Below are 25129 nucleotides of genomic sequence, written 5' to 3' on the forward strand. Positions count from 1 at the left end.
TAGCTGATCTAAAGGAGGCCTCCAGTGCATCATAGCTGCATTTTAAAGAATGATTACTGACCTGCTGAGTGTTATGTACCAAATCCTGAAGGGACTTACGGTCTAAAGGCTCAGGCGAGGACAGTTTTTTAGTGAGCTGATCTAACAGAAATTCCTGATACTGAATCATGTGGAATTGACAGTTTAATGCTCTAGCTGAAAGAGTAGCAGAAGTATAAACTTTTTTACCCCATCTCTCCAATGCCCTAGATTCTCTATCAAAGGGGAGGGGGTTTTTGGCAGAGGCAGTTGCTACAGCTTTTGGGCCCTGTGAAATAGTTTCAGGATCTGCTATAGGAGCCTTATATAAATGATAATGTGTGTCCGGAACCCTGTAGTATCTATCGGGCTTAGCAGGGGCGAGAGGCAGTGAGTCAGGGGCAGTACAAGAATCATTAAATGCATCATCCACAACTGTAAGTACTGGAGGAATAGCTAAAGGCCTATGCTGTGGTAAATGTAAAAAGGTCCTAAGCCTTTTTCTAGAGTCTGAAAAATCCTAGCCCTGCCATTGAAATTGTTCCCTCATAGCATGCAAGGTTTCCCCAAAAGAAAATTCCTCAGGAGGAGAGGCAGAAGGTATGGAATCCTCTGCATCAGAGTCCTCATATGGAGAATAAGGGCCTTCTGGAGGATTTGTATTTTCGGAATCATCAGAGGAGTAATCTGAAGAAATTGGCTCAGGGGGCTCTGCTCTAGGCCTCTTCTCTGGAGGTGGGTGAGAGGCCCTGTCAGGGTGAGACTGGGTTCCCCTGATCAAAGAAATGAGATCCTCTGCTAGACTAAGCATTTGAGTATTAGTGCTAGGCCTGTGAGAGGGGGTTTTAGCAGGTACGGCCTTAGAAGATTTTGCTGCTTTGGCCCTGGCAAAAGCCTTAATTGACATGGATGCAGGGGGCCTAGCAGCTCCACGTGCAGGAGAAGATACATCTAAGGGGATTGTATCTGATAAATCCTGAGAAACTGAAAGAACAGGTGGAATTTCTGTAGCAGATTCTGCCATGCTGGAAGAGGCCTCCGTGGTAGGAGGTATGCTTTCGGCTGAAGGAAGAACCGCGGACTCGGTTTCAGCCAAAACCGAGACACTCGTGGTTGGCTTAGCCGCGGTTTCGGCCGAAACCGCGGACCGCGAGTGTCGGTCCTTTTCCTTACGCTTTTTAGCCAAATGAGAAGTCGGAGTCTCCGACGGCATGATATAAGCAAAAGCGGAGCCGAAAAACTCCTCTGCAAACTCTGACCGACGTCTAAGTGTCCGTCGGTTGAAGGAAGCACAGGCTAGGCAAGCTGCTACGTCGTGGTCTGGGCCTAAACAAGGTAGGCAGTAAGAGTGGAAATCTTTATGAGGTATTTGTTTCCCACAAGTTAAACAGTTATTCACTTTTTCTGACATCGGCTGAGGCAAGAAAGAGTCCCCAATGGAGTACTTAGCATTTTAGAAGTCTTCGGTAGTAGCAATCTCTGGTTCTGACCGACCGGCACTTGCGAACAGCTTCTGCTTCGGGCGCCACGCGGTAAGAAAGACTGAGGAAAATGGCATCGGCTGATGCCTTTATACCCGCAGAACTGCAGCTATGACGTCGGGTGGAGTGCGACATCAGCCGAGGCCAGACCCAGACTTTGGAATCCGGCCGACTGAAGGGCTGCCTGAGGCCAGGACAACCCATTTGTTAGGACTGCAGATGCATCCTTGAAGGACATCTGGGGTGGGTGACAGGTCACATGCTCAGGATCACATGTTCCCTGGTGGAGACTGGGGAAACAACTGCACACGGTCTTCCGTGTATTAGCAGAGCCATCCTGCTGATGTAACCCTTTGGATAAATGACAGTCAGTGCAGCTCTGATGACATTCCATGCTCCACCCATGGGTCATCACTAGGTAGGCATGAGGTAGTAGAGGTATAAAAAATTCTGAACCACCACTGTTTGTCTAAAACGATTGTCCACTCCCAGCTGACCTTCACTACCAATGATAGAGGAACAACTGGCTACGAGGAAGAAGATGATCAAAAGGCAACAGAAGCAAAACGGAACAAAAAATAAAAGTTTTCTCTTTCAAACCACTGTTACTGGGTGTGGCCACTGTGGGAGCCACCTTCTCAGCCTTGAGACATCCTAAAGAGATTTACAAGAACAGAAAATATACTTACCTTTCTCCAAAATAAACTCTAAATTTGGTCCTAACCTTGCCTTCACCCAGTCTGAGCTGATCTTACTGAAGGAGGTGCAGTGAATGAGTTGTTTTCAATGCAGCAGTCTCTTGTTCTTTCTCCATCTCCACTGGAATAGAATTCCCTCAGTAAAGAATACTACTACACAGATATGTTTGAAGGTATGCAAACCACAGAATCGGAATATACCCATCCAAAAAGAAAGATCAGGCTTTGCTACCTTAATTGCAAGTACTTACTATTTACTGTTAATTTAAAAAAGTGAAATAACTTTAAACACCATTATCAGTCTCTGATTTGGTCCCCAGAACATTGGTTAAAGCAGCAATACAAATCTTAGCATATACTCCAGGTATACATGTTAATTATTTAATAAAAAAAAAATTCATTTATAGTATTTTGGGTACATAAGCAAATAAATAATACTTTATAAAAAATGCATCAATGTTATTAACATTTGTCTATAACGTGCTTCTGAAATGATGCATGAGGATTCTCTTCAACATATTTCTTTATGTACCAACATGTCACGCAAGCCTTTAGATTCTCTTCAACCACAAAGTCCATCGCAGCCTGCTTAAAAAAATACAAATGTTTTAGGAACTGAAAGTTTTGAACATCTCTTCAAAACACATTTTAGAAAGAAACTCACAGAACTGTTGTGCATATGGTAATGACCGTAAGATCATAAAAAAAAAAAATCAGTTTCTAAGCTGACGTGAAACACATTTCAAAAGAAAAATTACAGGTGGCAATGCAAATGTTAAGTTAATCAAGAAAAGTAAAAAATTCTAAGAATGATCATTTGTTTACTTCTTTTTACATCATATATTAAAATATGATATATCCTAGCATATATATTTTCAGGATTCTGAAGTTACATTGATAATTCTTACCACTGAACTGCTTTCTGCATCATGAAGGCTGGCATACTCTGTTAATTTTGCTGAAAACTGTAAGAATCACAAAACTATTTTGAACAACAATCTGAACCCACAGCCTCTAGATATCTATTTTTAATTATCACCTAGTACTCCAACAGTCAGCTACCCTGAAATAAAATCTCTGACTGTAGTGGTATTTCTTCTTTGCTGTCACTGTCATGTAGAATAGGGCCTATAATAATTAGCTCGCCAAAACTTATTTCCAGCAAACACCTCTTCATCCACCTGTATTCAGCGAAAATCACTTCTGCAATTTGCTGAATTTTTGAAGGGCAATGAAGTAGTTGACGAACTACACAACTTTGCCCTTTTCCCCACTGTAGTGCGATCCTAGAGTTGGTACATATACACGCAAAACACCTCCCGCACTTGGGTTGGTTTGATTTGGTTAGTTGCAGGTTCCCTTGTGCTATAGGGCAATTGTTTCATTGCCCCTGGTAAATTCAGCAAATCACAGAAGGGATTTTTACTGAATACGGGTCAACGAAAAGCTGCCAGCTGGAAATAAGTTTTGGCAAACTAATATAGACCCATACAATAAATGGCAGAATGACATCCACAGCTGCAATACTTCTGTTTTTTTTTTCTTCTGGCAGAAGAAGTCAGTCAAGTGCATTCACCAAACATGTCTCTGCTTCACCACCTTCACATTTGGACATTCTCAATCAATAAATGTGATTTATAACACGGATAGGTAGATAAAACAGACAGATACATAAATGTGTGCGTGTGTGTGTATGTATGTATACATATATGTGTATATATATATATATATATATATATATATATATATATATATATATATATATATATATATGCATTTATATACATGTATACACACCATACCTCTCAACCTGGAAATATCAAAAATCTGGACAAGGGTCATGAAAAATAGGTACAAATCTGTATGCTGATTAACATAAAATTTGCATAAATAATTGCGTAACCTGCCTACTCCGATGGAATTGTGGGATACCAACTTTTAAATGCAAACTGAAGAACAGACAACTAAAATATGGCACCAGAGTCTCCCTGCAGCCATTCCAATGTCCCATTACCTGGCTATTTCACCCCATTTACCATAAACACTTATGTGCATACTGCTTTACTTCTACAATGATTATTTGGATTTTATTTTTACATTTTATAGCACAATGCACAAACACTAATAGACATCTGCTAAACAAAACAATACTGTCTCACAATGAAAATAGACTTAGCATTAAAACTTCTCTGTCCTTAAAGCTCACATTCATTGAAACCCACACCACATCCAAAGAAAATGCATCTGGCCAGTGGTGGATAAAGATTACCTTTGGGCTGTTTTCAAATCACAGGCCCCTTGCAAACAAAACAAGAAACATACATGTGTTCTTTGATACACCTTCCTGACTTTATTAAATTATATTCCTTGTATAGTACAGCACACTTGTTAGACTTAACAGCACATTTTAAATTCATTGTTTGAACATTTTTTCCAGTAGGCATAGGCAATGAAACAAAATGCATGAACCAATAATGACAAAACTGCCCAATTCAGAACATTTCCATCATACAAGTCTACGTACACACACACACACACACACACACACACACACACACACACACACACACACACACACACACACACACACACACACACACCTTCTCATGATAAACAGCATAACGTTCCCTTCTCATTCTCATAAATAGCAGCAGCATAATGTACCTCTTCTCATAAAAAGCCACAGCCCGCAATTTCCAGATGAGAATTTTAATGTCTCTGCAGTAACACCAAATCTGTCTTATTAAGTTTCAGATACTTAATTAAACAACTCTATTTTTGGCTGATTAGTCTATTAATATATAATAAGGTAATTATGTCTGTCATTTAGTGTTACAATCTCTTTTCTTGTACTTTTCTAAGAAGAAAGCATATTCACCACTTTTCCCTTTCTTTCTTTTTAGAGCTTTTGATACATAATAAGTAATCTGGTTTCTAAGGACCTTCATATTCAAGTATTTCAGCACACTTTTATGAGGTAAACTAAGAATAGCTATAACATCACTTAATTAAAAAAAGAGTTAATTCCTAATCCAGTTAGAACTTCTAATTAAACTAACCATCACTGAAAAGGGTTTCTGGACTAAACCCCTTACTTGATTACCAGGTAGAAAATTCAATAAACAAACATATACCTGTGCTTCCCCTAATGCTAACAAATATACCTTCTAGCTTGTGCAATCCATCAACTTCCAGCAGAAAGGGATTTAAATTCCATTAAATGTGTTTGTTTCTCATTTTATTCCTTACTTTCACTCCATTTTCACACACTAACCATTCCTATTTCAACACTACTTTATTTTCTCCCTCCTAGTTAATATTCACAGTTCATGTTAAGTTATTGTTGTTGTGTCTTTCGGCTTATCCCGATTAGGGGTCGCCACAGCGGAACTCCGGTCTGCTAATGATTGGCAGAAGATTTTTATGTGCCGAGTTGCCAGCCCTGACGCACTACCTTCAACGAAGGAATGCCCATTCACGCATGCCTCCACACAGAAGACGTTCTTGCTGAGAATCAAACGGGACAACGTCTTGCTGTGAGGCGACAATGTTACCGCAGCACCACTACCGCGGGGCAGTTCATGTTAAGTATGTTATCAAATAAACGTACCTATTTCTATAATTTATGTAGCTACATTACATAATTGTATCATCATATATTTAAAGTAGGAACATCTTTCAACAGTCATTTATACTATATAATTTCAAATGCCAGATCTGAAGTTGCAAAAGTGTTCAACAGTCATTTATACTATATAATTTCAAATGCCAGATCTGAAGTTGCAAAAGCGTTGTATTCAATCAGTTGTTAAATCTTTACCCTTTTATGTATTCTAATGTATTTCCATCAGTTAAAATTTTAACATTTAATTTGTTGCAACTTTTATGGTTTCACCTTCACCCTCATATATAATTTTTATCAAATGTTAATATGCTTAGCTGGGGATCATAGAATATATGAAACAGACATAACTCCTTGCTTAAGATTGGTGTTTTGCAGTCTCTCTTTTTCTTGCACATCTAGCAGGAAGCAGTGCATCTTAGCCTTCTCACAGCATTTGAATAGTTAACACACCCCGTTCTTTATTCATGTTTATAATACTGAAATCGGCAAATACCTCTCGCTGCCTGCATAATGTTCCTTCCAACTTGCATGTTCAGCTATGAGCATTTAGGCCATCAGCAGCTGGAATTTAAAAATGCAAAAGACTACCATGAAAATACAGATGAGAAAGAGTATTCTTTAAATGCACCAAGCAGAGGGCTGCTGAGAGATACTGTTCATGAGCTCAAAAAAGTCCTGCTGCAGAAAGCCATGGTTTGAAGTACACTCATAGTATATTTTTTAGGAAGTAGGTAACAGCAAGACATAAGAAAGGAGTGGTTGAACATAAAAGTATGCCTCGATGGTTTGTAAAAAGTCAGCAAAAGTAAAGAGAAAAAGCTGCTGATCAGAGAAAAAAGCAACAGGAAACAGAGACAGAAGATCAATGATACAAAGATCTTTAGAATGAGGTTGGTGTATAAAACGAGGAAACTTTAAATTAAAGGTCAGTTAAGCAAGGGAAAATGTACTGTTATAAAAGTTCACCTAACCTGTGGCGAAGTTCAGTCTCTCCTACTATTCCTTGAAACTACCCCACAACAGCAGCAAGTTGTTATAAATAAAGACTCTTATTATTTCTCATATGTAGGTGCTGTGCCTCCTCTGGCATTCTGAGTCATCGTCTGAAACCACTGCTGTTATTTTTTGTATCCTTTGGTCTCTGAGTCAGACTTAACATCATAAAAAAATTCCTCTGCATTAACCTCCTTACTCTGCATTCTTTTTAACTGTCTGACCTACCTAACAGCAAAATAGCCACACGATACTTTTCAAGTATTCCCTTTTAATTATAGTAGCTCATGTCACACAAGATTACTGACAATATTGAGAATGTGTGTATTAATTAGACAGTTCTTTCAGAGAAAATAGCACCTGATCGGGTAACTTTTCACAATGATCAATTTAGTGCATCTGGCAGCACCCATAAACCTTAAGGGTCCGTCCGTACAATATTACGATAAATGGGAGAAATTGCAGAAGATTTTCTCTCTAGCAAATACCACTTTGTATGCTGCATGATCCCAGCTGGAAATAGGACTTTATGCTGACAACCAATCAAATCACTAAAAAGAAGGCAAAACTGGGATGCATATTGTCTTGAGTTTTGTGCAGACAATGAATTAAGTCTACACAAATATGACTCAGTCATTGTCCATGCTAGTGTGAATGACCTGAGACGTACCTCCCTGGACTACATGAAAAGAGACATAGAGGAGCTCTCTGAGCATGTAGCCCAGGCCGGTATGACCCTGACCTTGAGTAGCATCTTACCCTCACCAAGAATGATTCCACAATATGAAGACAAGATGATCAATTTCAACAATTGGCTTAAGTATCGGTGTCATTAAAAGGGGATCCAATGCCTGTCAGCCTGGGATGACATGCTCGACAAGCTACAATGCTTCGCTAGGGATGGCTTGCACCTGTCACCCCTGGGCTTTCGGATATTGGCAAAGGCTCTTGCCACCCCCATAGTGCCTTTTTTAGGCAAGGCTCAAAAGACAAACCCACCTCCATAGGTATCACAAGGGATAAGAAACTAAGAGTAATGCTACTCAACGCCAGAAGTCTAAACCTCAAGATGCATGCACTCAAAACTCTCCTTAGCATGGAGAACATCGATATCTGTGCAGTAACAGAAACCTGGTTCAAGGCTCCTGAGAGCACCTCAGCACTACCAGGTTATACCTCATACCATGCTTTTCGGCCCCAAAACGTGGACTGAACCACAAAAGAAGGGGGAGTATCAATATTCATCAAAGATACCCACACCTCCAGGTTGGTGGCACAGCACAAAGCATCAGAGACTATCCATGTGCAACTAACAGTGGGTAAAACTGCCTTCCAGTTTATAGCCTGCTACAGACAACCCTCCCAAACCCAGGAACCCCACTCGGCCTTCCTGAGAACACTGGAAAATATGAAGGTCTCTCCAAACACCATTATATTGGGCGACTTCAACTACTCAAACGTAGACTGGGAGCATTACTGTAGCTCCAACACCCTAGCCCAAAGGTTCCTAGAATTTATAAACTCAAATGCTATGGAACAACTTGTTACCACTCCCACAAGAGGGGAAAACATACTGGACCTGATCATCACCAACATGGGGACTCTATGCTCCAGACCAGAAGTGTATCCCTCACTGGTAAGATCAGACCATAAACTAATCTCACTGGATAGTCACATCCCGACCCCACCCCCTGCCCAGAAAACCACAGTGAAAAACTTCTCTAAAGCAAATTTCACACTCCTCAAAACCGAGGTGGAATCCTTCAAAGCCCCCGGGCCTATGGAAAATACGGCCCAGACCGCAGAATCCTTTATAAACGCATTCTATGAACACCTTCAGGAATGCATGAATCATGCAATCTCAAATAAAACCAAGACTCAATCCTCCAAAGGCAGGCGTCCTGTCTGGTGGACCCCAGCCATAAACAAACTATACAACAGAAGGAGGAAACTACTACATGATAGAGCAAAATCCCAAAAAGGGAAGGCATCTCTGATCAGTATTAGCAAAAAACTATGGGCACTCATAAAATCGTCTAAGGCCAGCTTCGAGAGAAAAATTGCACAGGACACTAAGGATAATCACAAGGCTTTCTTCAGTTATGTTAGGAACCTGGGTGGGAATTCCCAGATATGCTCAGAATTAGTCCAAAATGACAAAAAATACACCGAACCCACAGACATTGCCAACATCTTAGCTGACAGGTTCAGCACAAACTTCTCCCCCCCTCCCCACCAAAAGGGCAAATATCTATCCCAGCAAAGTGCTGCCCCCCTGACATCTTAGATGCTCAGGTAAGAGCCGCCTTCTCCAAAGCAAAAAACACAGCATCAATGGGACCAGATGGTGTCCTGGACTGCGTCCTACATGAACTCCAAGAAACATAAAACTACTGTTCAATCTCAGCCTTACTATAGGATATGTACCCAAAGAGTGGCGTACAGCAACAGTGGTCCCTCTCCACAAAGGTGGTGCCTCAACGGATCCTGTTAACTATCGCCCCATAAGCCTGACTAGCTTGGTCTGCAAAGCTATGGAAAGGATCATCATGGACCTCATAAATAAAGATATTGGGGACCTACAGACACTGGATCCTACCCAGTTCGGCTTTGTTAAGGGCAGATCCTGCCTCTTAAACCTGGTCAATTTCTTTGAAACAGTCACCAAGGCCATTGACGAGGGGAAGGTGGTCCACACAGCCTACCTGGACCTCGCAAAAGCCTTCGATACAATACCCCACTCAGGCATTATAGATAAGCTCACCAGCTTAAATATAAACCCCTATGTCACTAGATGGGTTGCAAACTGGCTCAAGGACAGAACCCACATGGTTAGAATTGCTGGAGCCATGTCAGACTCCAAACCAGTTATATGTGGCGTCCCACAAGGCTCAGTCCTGGGACCTCTCTTGTTCGGTATATATTTCTCGGAGGTACAGGCCAACACGGAAGGACTGTGGCTGACCAAGTTCGCAGATGACTGCAAACTAGGCGCCATAATCGACTCTCCAGCCGACACAAGCATCCTACAAAAGGGCCTCATAGAATCAGACAACTGGTGCCAGAGCCATGGCCTCAAGCTAAATGCCAAAAAGTGTATAGTCATCCCCTTTGGCAAAAACAAAGTGCCCACAAATTACCACATAGGTGGTAATCCATTAAGTATGGAAGAAGTAATTAGGGACCTGGGGACCCAAGTTGATAGCAATCTCTCATTTGAAAACCACGTGGCCAAAGTGGTTAGAAAAACATTTTATATAGCCCACCTAATCATGAAGGGATTCACATCTAGATCAGGGGAGGTCATTGTGCCTCTTTACTCATCCCTCATCAGGCCCATAATTGAGTACAATGCCCCTTTTGGGATGTACCTTACCAGACACCTGCAGCAACTGGAAAGAACCCAAAAGTACCTCACCAAGAGGATCAAAGGGCTCGTACAGATGCCATAAGCTGCCTGGTTAAAGAAACTCCAGCTCTACTCAGTGGCATACCGCCTGCTCAGAGGCGATCTGTGCCTGACGTATAAAGCCATGTCCAACCCGGAATTAATGGACATGCTGCACCTCAGAAAATCCAAATCCCATCGAGCTACGTGCTCGGGAGACTTGAACCTCAGCACTGAAATAGATAGGACATGCTGGAGGGATAGATTCATAACCCAGAGGCTCCCTTCACTCTGGAATAAAATCCCAGTCCATGTTAATCAGAGTCCTTCATTGACCCTCTTCAAGAGGAATCTTGATGAGTTGATGGGAGATTGTAGGTTTACCCCGGATATCACTTCTGTGTCACTGTTAGACAGAGGCACAGTATACTAACCTCGAAAAATGGCATAGCAAAATTCATTTAAAATGGGTGGCGAAAGCCAAACACACTCTGGCTAGGCTTATAAATGCCCTAGGGCAGATAGCCTAGTATGAACCTATGAACAGCTACAATTCATATTTAAAATAGTTTAACACACTGTATTCAAAGTAATACATTCACTATTTTTTACAAAGTTTTACATTTCATACCCATTGTAATGAGTCCATTTTGCAGCACTCACTGCAGCAGCATAACTCGTCTCATAAACAGCCGCAATGTTACTTCCAGCAAATACCGCTCTTGCAGGTTCCCGGCCAGAGCCATCACTCCCTTGCGTCTGGACATAATATACGCATGAGCTAGGCAGCTAGCTCAATTCCGACAGGCTGGCAGGCAGTTTCACGGAGCTGACGTCATCATGTACGTGACGACGTCAGCCCAAAAAGCCGGAACAAAAAATTGAAAATAAAATGCCAGGAAATTAAGGGGTGCCACTCGGGAATCATGGCACCCCATTATTTGGACCCCAAAACTCAGTAAAAACTTGAGTAATTCGGGACGATTGGGAGGTATGATACACACACACACACACACACATATATATATATATATATATATATATATATATATATATATATATATATATACACACACACACACACATATATATATATATATATATATATATATATATATATATATATATATATTATAAATATTAATGTATATATGTATCTACTTTGGAAGCTTGAACTTTCAAAATTTCGAACTTCATATAGTCAAGAGCATAACATCAAAGTTTTGAAAGACTGAAACTCCAATAAAAAAATAAATAAAAATAGAATTTTGTTTTTTACATTTATGCAGGGGGCAAGTCCTCCTGCACCCTTCAACAACCTCTGCTAATTAAATATATCCAACTGCGAGATCGCACTACAGTGAAGAGAAAGGTAGACTTCCTGTTCCACGCTATATGGCAATATCCATTTAAACTGTCCGAAATGTCAAAACTTCGATCTTATGGTCTCAACCATATAAAGTTAAAAAGTTTTAAACTTCAAATACATACATAGACAGATATAGACAGACTGGCCATAGGAAGTCAAAAGTACAACTGTGTACACTTACCATAAATGCAGATGTTCAAGTGTATTCACTGTTGCAGTCATCACCTGTGGGTCAGCCTGCTGTGTTAGCCCTTGGCCGGACAGAATAACAGAGTCAATGTTTTTCTGTGTTGGCTGCTGTCGCCTGTAGTCTGATGTCAGGTTGTCAGTGCTATAAAGGAAGGCAGCCGACACTATTATATCAGTTTTTCTTGCCCTAACCCATCAGAAGCACAAGGAAATATGGCAAAGTGGTCCTGGTGGCTAAAAGCCACTGTGGGAAGCTGATGTCCTCCTAAGGAAAGAGGATATAAGGGGAAAAGAGGGAGGGAAAGTACAGTTGTGTACACTTACCATAAATGTAGATGTCTGAGTGTATTCACTGTTGTAGTCATTACATTTGGGTTATCTGCCTGCAGGTAGCCCTCAGCCAGCCTGAATATCAAAGTCTTGGATTCCCACATTGAATGCTGTCTCTTCGTCCATGACGTCAAGTCGTCAGGGGTATAAAACATGCAGCCGATGCCATTACATCAGTTTTTCTTGTCCCAGATGTCAGGTGACCCCATAATGGGAAGCAATTATATGTTAGGTTACACCTCCAACAAAAAGCAAATACACCAGAAAGCTTAAATACACCAAACAAGAAGGAAGGTAGAGCCAAGAAAAGTCAGGGGGCTGGAGGGAGGGTAACCAGGACTGCAACAGTGAATATACTTGAACATCTACATTTATGGTACGTGTACACAACTGTACTATGTTCTTCTTGTTTCACTGTTGCAGTCATTACATTTGGGTTGATTCCCAAAGCTAAGGAAGAGAGGAGGAATTTAGAGAGCATTAGGACAAGCTATTAAGCCCTGCAAGATTGTAGTGGCAAAACCAGCTCTGGATTTAGAAAAAATAGGCATGTGGTAATGTTTGGTGAAGGTATGTAGAGAGCTCTAGGTAGCAGCTTCTAGGATGTTCCTGGTAGGGACTCCTCTGAAGAAGGCTGTAGAGGTAGATGCAGCCCTGATGGAATGTGATCTTATCCCCTGTGGGGTAGTTTTTCCATGGTGCTTATAGCAGAAATGAATGCAATGGGCTATCCATTTAGAAATGGTTTGTTTTGAAATGGCCTTCCTCTCTGCCCTTGCAGCAAAGCCAACTAGCACCTGTTCAGATTTTCTGAGAGGCTTGGTCCTGTCTAAATAAAATCTAAGTTGTCTGTGCATGTCCAAAGAGTGCAGTATATGTTCACCTTTGTTTTGTGGGTTCGGGTAGGTAAATGAATGGACTGATATAGGGCCACACTAGTCACCACCTTGGGCATAAAGGAAGGATTGGTCCTGAGGGAAACCTGTCTGCATGGAAGATAATGAAGGGCTCCACTGCCATGAGGGCCTGTAATTCAGACATTCTTCTTGCAGAAGTGATGGCTAGAAGGAAGGTTGTTTTCCAAGAAAGGAATTTCAATTCTGCAGTTGCAGCTGGTTCAAATGGAGGGAGTGAGCTTTTTCAATACAAGGTTAAGGTTCCAGGCTGGAGTAGAGGCTCACCTAGGGGGGTCTTACATTTTTGGCCCCTCTGAGGAACTGCTTTAGCAGGGGGTGAGAGAAGAGGGGTGGTTCAGTATTATAATGTGCTGAAATGGCAGAGGCATGAATTTTAATTGACGAGAAGGATAGGCCATTGTGGAGCATTTCTGTTAAGTACTGAAGAATATGAGGTAAGCTGGGCACTGTTGTGCCCATCCCCTGAGTTTGGCTCCAGGAAAAGTATCTTTTCCACTTTTCAGCATAATATTTTCTAGTGCTAGGCCTCCTTGCTTCCAGAATAACATCTAACACCTGCTTACTGAGGGATGCTATTGCAGAGCTCAAGGGATTAGCCAGGCTGCAAGGTTCAGGGTTTGAAGCTGAGGGTGCAGAACCTGGCCCGCCTGCTGGGACAGCAGGGAAGGTGTCTGAGGTAGGGGCCATGGCTCCAGCAGTATCATACTGTGCAAGAAGGGGTACCAATGCTGGCTTGGCCAGTCTGGTGCAATCAGTATTGTCCTTGGTTTGTCCTGTTTGATCTTTAGCAGAACCTTCGAGAGGAGAGGCAGAGGGGGAAAGGCATAAACCGAAAGGCTTTCCCAGGTAAAGGACAGGGCATCCACTTTCCAAGCTTGACTGTGGGGAGTCCTTGTGCAGAATTTGTCGAATTGGTAGTTCTGGGGGGAGGCAAACAGGTCTATTTCTGGAGTCCCCCATTTGTTCCTCAAGAGGTTGAATATTTCTGGTTACAGTTTCTATTCTTGTGGGTCCATGAGATTTCTGCTTAGGTCGTCTGCCAGTGAATTTAGCTTGCCTGGCAGGAATTGAGCTTGTGGGTGCACTTGGTAGCTCAAGGCTGTGTTCCACAGAGCTATGGCTAGTCTGTAGAGAGGGTAAGAGTGGGTTTGCCCCTGCTTGTTTATGTACCACATAACTGTGGTGTTGTCTGTCTTTACCAATAATTGTCCTGGAAGGATGTGGTTCTTGAAGGCTGTCAGGGAAGTCTGTACAGCTAACATTTATTTTTGGTTGATATGCAGGTGCATCTGACTCGGGTTCCATTTGCCCTGAATGCACTGCTCTGCCAAGTGAGCCCCCCCATGCATTGTCTGATGCATCTGTTGTTAGGGTTTGGGCAGCAGGGGTAGATTGAAAGGGAGCCCCTTGTTGAAGTGGCAGGCCTCTGCCCACCAAAGGAACTCTGTCTTTATACAAGGAATGATAGGAGTCATTGTTTCCAGGTCCTGAGAATGTTGGCACCATAGGCTTTTTAGATACCACTGTAGTTTCCTCATATGCAGTCTTGCATATGGAATTAGTAGAATGCAAGAGGCCATGAACCCCAGGGCTTGCAGAATTTTCCTTGAAGATAGCTGGGTCTTTGTGGCCAGTGTCAAATAAACTTGTTTCTCTGGCGTGAGGAAAGCCATCTGGGAAGTTGTGTTCAAGCTTGCTTCCAGAAATACAATCTGTTGGCAGGGTACTAGGTGAGATTTCTTTTCGTTTATGGTGTACCCCAGTGAGGTTAGAAGTTTCTTTACAAATGCCAGATGTTTTAATAGCAAGTCCTGGCTTTCTGCCTGAATCAGACAATCGTCCAGGTATGGGTATATTTGAATATTTCTCTGCCTGCAAAATGCAATGGCTGGAGTTAGACACTTTGTGAATACCCTGGGCGCAGTAGATAAGCCAAAGGAAAGTGCAGAAAACGGATAGTGCATGGAGCCTGCTCTGAAGCGTAGGTATTTCCTGCAAGATTCCCATATTGGAATGTGCAGGTAAGCTTCCTTTAATTCTGAGGTTGCCAACCACGCATCTTTGCCCAGCATAGGGAGCAGCTGTTGAAGTGTTAGCATTTTGAATTTTGGGATTACCAAAAAGGTGTTTAGAATAGAGAGGTCCAGGATAAGACGCCAGGAGCTGTCTTTTCTGGGTACCAGGAAAAGTCTTGAGTAAAAACCTTATCCCCTTTCTTCTGCTGGGACAGGTTGAATAGCCCTGATACTTAGAAGAGAGAGAAACTGCTGTTGAGCCTCTGCCCACTGATTTGGAGGTAGATCTGGCCAACCGTTTGGGGTTGGTAAGGTGTGGAATTGGAATCTGTATCCTTGGAAAACTATATTTAAAACCCATTTGTCCTGGGTAATAATTTCCCAGTTTTTTGCATGCAGGGCGAGCTTTCCTCCTAAGGGAGCAGGCAGTTGAGCAGGGCTTGGAAGTGTTAAGGTTAAGTCATTGCGACATTTTTCCATAGGGGGGTGTCTTACTACTTTCAGCTTTGGAAGTGGGAGCCTCCCACTGCTTAGGCCTGTGTGTAGCCTGGGACTGTAACCTAGGTGGTCAGCTGTTCCTGGATTTGGACTGAGAAGGCCTGGAAGAGACTGGAAAGGACCAATTCTTAGAAGGCCAATGCCTACTAAATCTGGGAGGCTGTACTTGCAGGAAATCTTTAACAGTTTGCATAGATTTAGCTTTTTCCTCTATCCTTTTAAGGACTTATTCTGCTTTGTTGCCAAACAGGTGGCCTTGGTTTAAGGGAGCATCCAGTAATTTAGCTTTAACATGATCTGGCAAGTTTTGCTCCTTAAGCCAAGCATGCCTTCTAAGTACAGACCCAGTGACAGCAGCCCTGCAAGATGCTTCTAAAGAGTCAAAACCACATTGCAAAGTATGTTTACCAACTTATTCAGCAGAATGCATTAAATCCTGTAATTCTTTATGTTCAGCACAGTCAGGAATCAACATAATTTTCTGTTTAAGTAGTCCCAAAATATGCTGCTGATACTTTAACATATGAAACTGGCAATTTAAGGCCCTAATGGCCAAAGTAGCAGAAGTGTATACCTTCTTACCCCATCTGTCCAAGGCCCTAGAATCTGTATCAGAGGGGGTAGAGTTTTTGGCAGCAGTAGCCTTAATGCCCTTTGGTCCTTGGGAAATGGTCTCTGGATCTGCAGTAGGATTCTTGAAGAGGAACTTGTGAGAGTCAGGTACTCTGTAATACCTGTCAGGTTTTCTGGGAGCTGGAGGTAAAGTGTCTGGGGCCAGGCTAGATTCCAAGAAGGCATCATCTACAATGTCCAGATAAAGGCCTGTGTTGAGAGAGGAGTAAAGAATTCCCTAAGCCTCTTTTTGGAGTCAGAGTAATCCTGGATTTCCCAGCGGAAATACTCCATAAGAGTGTGCAAGGTTTCACCAAAAGAAAGAACTTCTGGAGGGGAAGCAGAGGGAATGGAATCTTCTGCATCAGAATCCCCATAGGCAGATAAGGGCAAATCCTGGTAATCAGGAGAAACAGAAATTTCAGAATCCTGATCAGAAGGAAAACCAGTTCTAGGTCTCTTAGAGGGGGAAGGCTGGCTTCCCCTAATTAAAGTAATAAGGTCTTCAGCCATCCTAAGCATTTGTTCTTTAGGCATATGGGCCTGATCATGTGGTTTGGACGTCGGTTTTCTAGGCGTGGGTCGAGTTTTAGGCCTTGATGAAGAAGATGGCATCGGTTTAAAATGCAAATCTGTAGGCCTGAATACACCCTCAGAAACCGGTGCCTGCACATCGGCTCCGGACTCATCCAAGGTAGAGACATCCGCAGGTTCCATAGTCGAAGAAGCATCTTGCGGCATAACGGACTACGAATGGGTCTCAGTAGAGGCCTGCGAATCTGAAGTGGCGGTATCAGGGGCTGCGAAAGCACTTCACTGAGTACCGGCAAAATGGCGACTAGCATAACGGAAGCGTCATTGGCAGTTTTGGACCTATGCGGTCTGTCTCTGTCTTTATCCTTACGTTTTTTCGGAATATCAGTAGTCGGATGGCTTACCGAAGCCATTTCTGGATAGTTAAACCATGTACCAAAATAGTTTGCTGTGAAAACAGACAGACGACAAATAGTTTGGGGGTTGAATAAGGCACAAAACCGACAGCGAGGGACGTCGTGGTCTGGGCCTAAGCAAGGAATGCAATACGAATGAAAATCTTTATGAGGTATTTGCTTTCCACAGGTAAGACAATTGCTAACTTTTACTGACATCGGTTAAGAGCAAGAAAAAGGATCCCCAATGGGGTATTTAGCTTTTTTCGAAGACTTCGATTCTGAAACTCGAAAATGTAAATTCCAGGAGTTGGCCAACTGGCACTTGAGAACTGCTTCTGCTTCGAGCACCACGTGGTAAGAAAGACTGATGTAATGGTGTCAGCTGCATGTTTTATACTCCTGACGTCATGGAAAAAGAGACAGCATGCGACGCAGGAATCCAAGACTTTGATATTCAGGCAAACAGAGAGCTACCTGCAAGCAGATAACCCAAATGTAATGACTGCAACAGTGAAACACTAAGAACATCCAGGAATGCAACAGTGAATACACTCGAACATCTACATTTATAGTAAGTGTACACAACTGTACTATGTTCGAAGTGTTTCACTGTTGCAGTCATCACCCGTGGGAGGATTCCCAAAGCTGAGGAGAGGGGTGGAAGGATTAGTTAGAGCCCTATGCATGGGTCAGCAAGCCCTACAGAACTGCAGAAGCAAACCCTGCCCTAGTAGTAGAGAAAAGAGGTAGGTGGTAATGCTTTGTAAAGGTATGGACAGAGGTCCAGGTGGCAGCTTCCAAGATGTCCCTGGTGGGAACTCCTCTGAGGAATGTTGTGGAAGTGGAGGTTGCCCTAGTGGAATGGGTATGAATAGACTTAGGGGGGGTGGTTTCCCATGTAGTCTGTAGCAGAAATGGATACAGTGTGATATCCATTTGGAAATGGGCTTCCTCTCTGCCCCTGGGGCAAAGCTGACAAGAAGCTGGTCTGTTTTTCTGAAGTGATTAGTACAGTCCAGGTAGTATCTTAACTGTCTGTGCATGTCTAGTGAGTGCAGAATTCTTTCCACCTTGTTTTGAAGGTTAGGAAAAAAGGTGGGTAGATGTATGGCTTGGTTGAGGGTCACATCAGATACCACCTTGGGCATAAAGGAGGGGTTAGTCCTCAAGGAGACCCTGTCTGCATGGAAAATGATGAAGGGCTCAATGGCCATGAGTGCCTGAAGTTCTGAAACCCTTTAGGCTGAGGTGATAGCTAGTAGGAAAGCAGTTTTCCAGGAGAAGTATCTCAATTCTGTTGAAGCAGCAGGTTCGAATGGTGGTAAGGTTAGTTTTTCTAAAACATAATTCAGGTCCCAGGCTGGAGTGGGTGGCCTTCTGGGAGGTCTAATATTAGAAGCCCCTCTGAGGAATTGTTTAATCAAAGGATGTGAGAAGAGGGGCTGATCTGAGCTGAAATGGCCGAGGCATGGATTTTAATAGAAGAGAGGGAGAGGCCACTATTGAGTAACTCGGCTAGGCAGTCCAGGATAAGAGGGATGGAAGGTAGTCAGGTACTGCCCCCTCTGGACTGGCTCCAGGAGCAGAATCTTTTCCATTTCCCTGCGTAAGATTTTCTGGTGCTGGGCCTTCTGGCCTCTGTGATAATGTCTAGGACATGTTTGCTTAACAGGGACCCCTTGTTTACTTTTAAAGTATTAGCCGTGCTGACAGTTTGAGAGTCTGCAAGTCTGGGTTCAGCATCCTCTCCTCCCTACCTGGGTCAAGAGGTCTGGGATCCGGGGAAGCTGCCTGGGAGGCCGTAATGTCAGGCTGTGCAGTAAGGGGTACCAATGCTGTCTGGGCCAATCTGGAGCAATGAGGATGGCCTTTGTTCTCTCCTCCCTTATCTTGATCAGTATCTTGAGAATCAGAGGCAGAGGAGGGAATGTGTACACAAAGAGGGAGTTCCAGGGGAAGGTCAAGGCATCCACCTTCCATGCTAAGTGGTGATACTCCCTGGTACAGAATTCTTTTAGCTGGTGGTTGAGGTGCAAAGCCAATAGATCCACCCACTCCTAAATGACTTGCAAAAAGATTTTTCTATGGAGATGCCATTTGTGGGGGTCCAGTAAGTTTCTGCTTAGGTTGTCTGCCAGGGTGTTGGTGACCCCTGGTAAGTATTGGGCAATTAGGTCTAATCCCATGGAGGCGGCTGTCAGCCAGAGGTTCAAAACTAGCCTGTACAGAGGGTAAAATTGGGTCGCTCCCTGTTTGTTGATATACCATATTTCTGTGGTGTTGTCTGTTTTGATAAGGAGAAAGTACAGTTGTGTACACTTACCATAAATGTAGATGTTCGAGTGTATTCACTGTTGCAGTCATCACACTTGGGTTATCTGTCTGCAGGTCAGTCGGCCCGAATACCAGAGTCTTGGGATTTCTGCATCGGTTGCTGTCGCTTCTTTTATGACTTCAGGAGTATAAAACAGGTAGCCAATGCCATTACATCAGTTTTTCTTGTCCCAAATGTCAGAAGCCCCCAAATAGGAAGCTAGTATATGGTGGGGAACACCACCAGCAAAAAGTAAACGCCAATGCCATTAGGAGTGGCCATAGAGAAGAGAGGTAGAAAGACAGAGAAAGCCAGAGGGCTGGAGGGAGGAAAACCAGGACTGCAACAGTGAATACACTTGAATATCTACATTTATGGTAAGTGTACACAACTGCACTATATTCTTCGTGTTTCACTGCTGCAGTCATCACACTTGTGTTGATTCCCAAGGCTGAGGAAGGGTGGAGGCAGTCAAGAAATGTTAGGGCTGGCTAGTAGGCCTTGCACGACTGCTGTAGCAAATCCAGCTCTAGATTTACAAAAGATTGGTAAATGGTAATGCTTGGTGAAGGTGTGAACAGAACTCCAGGTTGCAGCTTCCAGAATGTCCCTGGTAGGGACTCCCCTGAGAAATGCTGTAGAGGTGGAAGTTGCCCTAGTGGAATGTGGTCTGATCCCCTATGGGGTAGGTTTTCCATGGTGCTTGTAGCAAAAATGGATGCAGTGTGCTATCTATTTGGAAATAGTTTGCTTTGAAATGGCCTTACCCTCTCGCCTGTAGCAAAGCTGACTAGCAGCTGGTCAGATTTTCTGAAAGGTTTAGTCCTGTCAAGGTAGAACCTGAGCTGTCTGTGCATGTCCAAGGAGTGCAGGATCCTTTCCCCTTTATTCTGAGGGTTAGAGAAGAAGGCTGGCAAACGGATGGCTTGGTTTAGAGCCACACTGGACACCACCTTAGGCATAAAGGACAGGTTAATCCTTAGGGAAACCCTGTCAGCATGGAAAATAATGAAGGGTTCCACAGCCATTAGTGCCTGTAACTCAGACACTCTTCTTGGTGAAGTTATGGCTAAAGGCAAGGCTGTTTTCCAAGAGAGGAATTTTAACTCTGCTGAAGCTGCAGGTTCAAAAGGGGGAAGCGTGAGCTTTTCCAGTACAAAGTTAAGGTCCCAAGCAGGGGTGGGTGCTCTCCTAGAGGGCCTTAAGTTGTTAGCCGCTCTCAGGAACTGTTTGATGAGAGGGTGAGAAAAAAGAGGTGGCTCAGTATTATAATGAGCTGAGATGGCAGAGACATGAATCTTAATGGAGGAGGAGGATAGGCCTCTGTGGAGTAGCTCTGCTAGGTAATCCAGGATCAGAGGTAAGGAGGGCACTGCTGTGTCCTTCCCTTGAGACTGATTCCAAGAACAGTATCTTTTCCACTTTTCAGCATAGGATTTCCTAGTACTAGGCCTTCAGGCCTCAAAAATGACATCCAGCACATGTTTGTTGAGGGTTGCTGGTGGTGTATTCAAAGGATAAGCCAGGCTGCAAGGTTTAGGGATTGTAACTGTGGGTGCAAAATCTGTCCCTCCTGCTGGGACAGCAGGGTAGGAGACTAATAAAGATGCCAGGGTGGCACTGTTGTTAGACTGTGCAAGAGTGGGTACCAGTGCTGGCGTGACTAGTCTGGGGCAATAAGAATTGCCTTTGGCCTGTCCTGCTTTATCTTGAGTAGTACTTTTGAGAGGAGGTGCAGAGGGGGAAAGGCATAAATTGAGAGGTTTTCCCATCGAAAAGATATGGCATGCACCTTCCAGACCCTGCTGTGGGGGTTCCTGGTACAGAATTTGCTCAACTGGTGGTTCTTGGGGGAGGCAAATAGGTCCACCTCCGGTATCCCCACCTCTGGATCAGAAGATTGAAGGTGTTGGGCTCCAATTTCCACTTGTGTGGGTCTAGGAGATTTCTGCTTAAGTCATCTGCTAGTGAATTTTGTTTGCCTGGCAGGAATTGAGCTTGTAGATGCACTTGATTGCTCAAAGCTGTGTTCCACATGGCCATGGCTAACTTCCTGAGTGGGTAAGAATGGGTTCCCCCCTGCTTGTTTATGTACCACATAAACGGTTGTCCTGGAAGGATTAGGTATTTGAAGGCTGTCAGAGTATTCTGTACAGCTAGCATCTCTTTTTGATTGATGTGCAGCAGAATCTGGGCTGGGCTCCAGTGGCCCTGAATGCATCTGCCTGCCATGTGAGCCCCCCATGCATAGTCTGATGCATCTGTTGTCAGGGTCTGAGTGGCGAGGAGTTTTGAGAAAAGCAGGCCCTTGTTGAGGTTGCATGCTTCTGCCCACCAAAGGAACTCTCCCCTTAGACAAGGTATTATTGGAATCACTGTTTCCAGGTCCTAAGAATGTTGGCACCAAAGACTTTTTAAGTACCACTGAAGTTTCCTCATATGCAGTCTTGCATGTGGAATTAGCAGAATACATGAGACCATGAACCCTAGGACTTGTAGTATTTTTCTTGCAGATAGCTGGGTTCTGGTGACCATTTGTTTGAAGTAGTTATCAGATAGACCTGTTTTTCTGAAATGAGAAATGCCATCTGGGAAGTTGTGTCCATGCTTGCTCCTAGGAATACAATCTTTTGACTTGGCACCAGTTGTGATTTCTTTTCATTGATGGTGTACCCCAAAGAAGTGAGAAGGTTTTTTACAAATGCCAGGTGCTGGCAATTCCTGCCCATCTGAATCAGGCAGTCATCCAAGTATGGGAAAATATGGATATTTATCTGCCTGCAGTACGCAATGGATGGAGCCAGGCACCTTGTGAATACTCTGGGCGCAGTAGATAAGCCAGAGGGAAGTGCAGAGAACTGATAGTGCATAGAGCTGCCCTGAAGCGTAGATATTTTCTGCATGACTCCCTTATGGGGATGTGCAGATAAGCTTCTTTTCAGTCTAGAGTCACTAACCATGCATCTTTGGCTAGCATAGAGAGAAGCTGTTGCAGGGTAAGCATCTTAAATTTTGTGACCACCAGACAGGTGGTGATGGTTGATAGATCCAGGATTGGGCACCAAGAGCCCTCTTTTCTGGGCACCAGAAAAATCTGAAGTAGAAACCTTGCCACCTTTGTTCTACTGGAACAGGTTGAATGGCTCTGATATTGAGCAGGGAAAGTACTTGTTTTTGAGCCTCTGCCCACTGGTTTGGATGTAGGTCTGGAAATCCGCTTGGGGTTGGCAGTGTATGGAAGTAGAATCTAGAAGTAGCTAAAAACGAAGTTGTCGGTTTAATTCAAACATCAGTAGGTCAGAATACACCCTCAGAAGCCAGTGCCTGCACAGCGGCTCCAGAACCAGCCAAGGTAGAGACATCCACAGGTTCCATAGTTGAAGAAGCATCTCACAGCATACGAATGGGTCTCAGCAGAGGCCTGTGAATCTGAAGAAACGGGCATCAGGGGCTGCAAAGGTGCCTCACTGAGTACCGGCAGACAGGGGCTAAGCTGGATTCATGTTAAACATCATCCACCATTTCTAAAATATGGGGGGTGGCCAGGGGTCTGTGCTGGGGCAGGTCCAGAAACTGTCTTAAGTCTTTTCTTAGACTGGGGGAAAGCCTGAGATTCCCAGTGGAAATGTTCCCTGAAGGAGTGAAGAGTTTCATATGTAGGTACTAGTCTATTAGCCCTAGGGCCTATATAAGCCTAGCCAAAAATGTACCCTGGCTTTCACCACCCAAGAAAATTATTTTCCTGTGCCCCTGTTGAGCAGAGTCACAGAAGTGATCCCTGAGGTGAATTTCCTATTTCCCATCCAATCACCAAGATTTTTCTTGAAGAGTGCCAATGAGGAGCTCTGTTTGACATAGATAGGTAGGCTGTTCCAGAGCATGGGAAGTCTCTGGGACAGGAATCTATCCCTCCAGCATGTTCTGTTTATTGTGGTGACCAGGTTTAGGTCCCTAGGGCGTGTAGCTCAGAGGGATTGGGATTTCTTTAAGTGGAGCATGTCCAACAGCTCTGGGTTTGACATAGCTCTGTATGTTAGGCAGAGATCGCCTCTGAGTAGGCGATATGCAACGGAGTAAAGCTGGAGTTTTTCGAGACAATCTGCGTAGGGCACCTGTTTGAGGCCAGTAATGCTCTTTGTGAGGTATTTCTGCAGCCTTTCCAGTTGTTGTAGATGTCTTGAGAGGTACATACCAAAAGTGGCATTGTACTCTATAATGGGTCTAATGAGTGATGAGTAGAGGGGAACAATGACCTCTGTTTTTCTGGATGAGAAACCTTTTGTAATGAGGTGAGCCACATAGAAGGATTTCCTCACCACTGTGGCGATGTGATTATCAAAGGAGACTACTGTCCAGCTGTGTCCCAAGGTCTCTTGTCACTAAGTAGACTACCACTTATGTGGTAGTTCATGGGTACAGAGTTTTTAACAAAGGGGATGGCAATACACTTTTTGGCACTGAGCTTCAGGCCATGGCTTTGACACCAGGCATCTGTCTCAGTGAGGCCCTTTTGTAGTATGTCTACATCATTAGGAGTTTCAGCTATGGCTCCTAGTTTGCAGTCATCTGCAAACTTTGTTAGCCAAAGACCTTCTGTGTTAGCCTGTACTTCACAGAAGTAGATATCAAACAGGAGAGGACCTAGGACTGAACCCTGTGATACTCCACTTGTCACTGGTCTGAAGTCGGACTTGAAGTTTGCTACTTTCACAGTGTGGGTTCTGTCTGTGAGCCAGTTGGCAACTCATCTTGTAAAATAGGGCTTTATACCTAGTTTAGTGAACTTATCTATAATTCCAGAGTGGGGGATGTTGTTGAAAGCCTTGGCGAGATCTAGATAAGCTGTGTGAACCACCTTACCCTCATCTATGGCTTTGGTGACTGCCTCAAAGAACTCAATCAGGTTTAGGAGGCATGATCTGCCTTTTACAAACCTGAACTGGGTAAGGTCCAGAGTTTGGAGATTACCAATGTCTTCATGAGTTCCATGATGATACGTTACACGGCCTTGCAGACCAGGCTCGTCAGGCTAATGGGGTGGTAGTTCCCAGGGTCCGTTTTGGCTCCCCTTTGTGGAGTGGGATAACCGTAGCAGTGTGCCATTCTGTGGGCACAACGCCTGAGATGAGGCTATGATTGAACATGGTACTTGAGTATGAGCCAGTTCATTCTGTAGTTCGTGTAGAACACAGCCTGGGATATTGTCAGGTCCCATGGATGCTGTGTTCTTGGCTTTGGAGAGTGTATTTTTTAACTGTGCAGCCATGATTACAGGAAATTTGCATTCTTCCGGTATAGAGATGGGCCCTCTAGGGGATGAGAGGAGGGGGGCTGAAATTAGCACTGAACCTATCTGCCAGGATGTTGGCAATATCAGTTGGTTCTATATATTTAGTGCCATTGTGCTGTAACTCAGTGCAGATCTGAGTGTTGCCAGTGAGATTCTTGACATAGCTATAAAATGCTTTGTGGCTGTCTTTAGAGTCTGTGGCAATTTTGTTTTCATAACTAGCTTTGGAGAATTTTATGAGGGATCTCAGCTTCTTACTAAGGTTGACCAGGGAGTTCCTCCAGTCACAGGATTTTACTCTTTTTTGCAAAAGTTTCCTTCTTCTGTTGTAGAGTTTGTTTATGGCAGAGGACCATCAGATTGGCTTCCTTTTTTTGGAAGATAGCATCTTGGCTCTATTAGGGATAGCATGATCCATGCACTCGTGTAAGTGCTTATAAAGTGCATTTGCGTAGGATTC

At 43.6% G+C, this 25129-nt stretch overlaps 1 protein-coding gene across 1 annotated transcript in view; it reads right to left on the bottom strand.

Annotated features, from left to right (window-relative positions):
• Positions 1–2497: 2497 nt before the first annotated feature.
• LOC122799214 (protein NATD1-like) overlaps positions 2498–25129 on the bottom strand; it is a 491574-nt gene continuing 468942 nt past the window's right edge. The window contains exon 3 of the mRNA XM_044068132.1: positions 2498–2782. Within this exon, the coding sequence (XP_043924067.1) occupies positions 2660–2782 (123 nt within the window). The 3' untranslated portion in view covers positions 2498–2659. The remainder of the gene's footprint in view (positions 2783–25129) is intronic.

The sequence above is a fragment of the Protopterus annectens genome, chromosome 4.part0 (genome assembly GCF_019279795.1).
Source record: "Protopterus annectens isolate FY-2018-M chromosome 4.part0, PAN1.0, whole genome shotgun sequence".
NCBI lineage: Eukaryota > Metazoa > Chordata > Ceratodontiformes > Protopteridae > Protopterus > Protopterus annectens.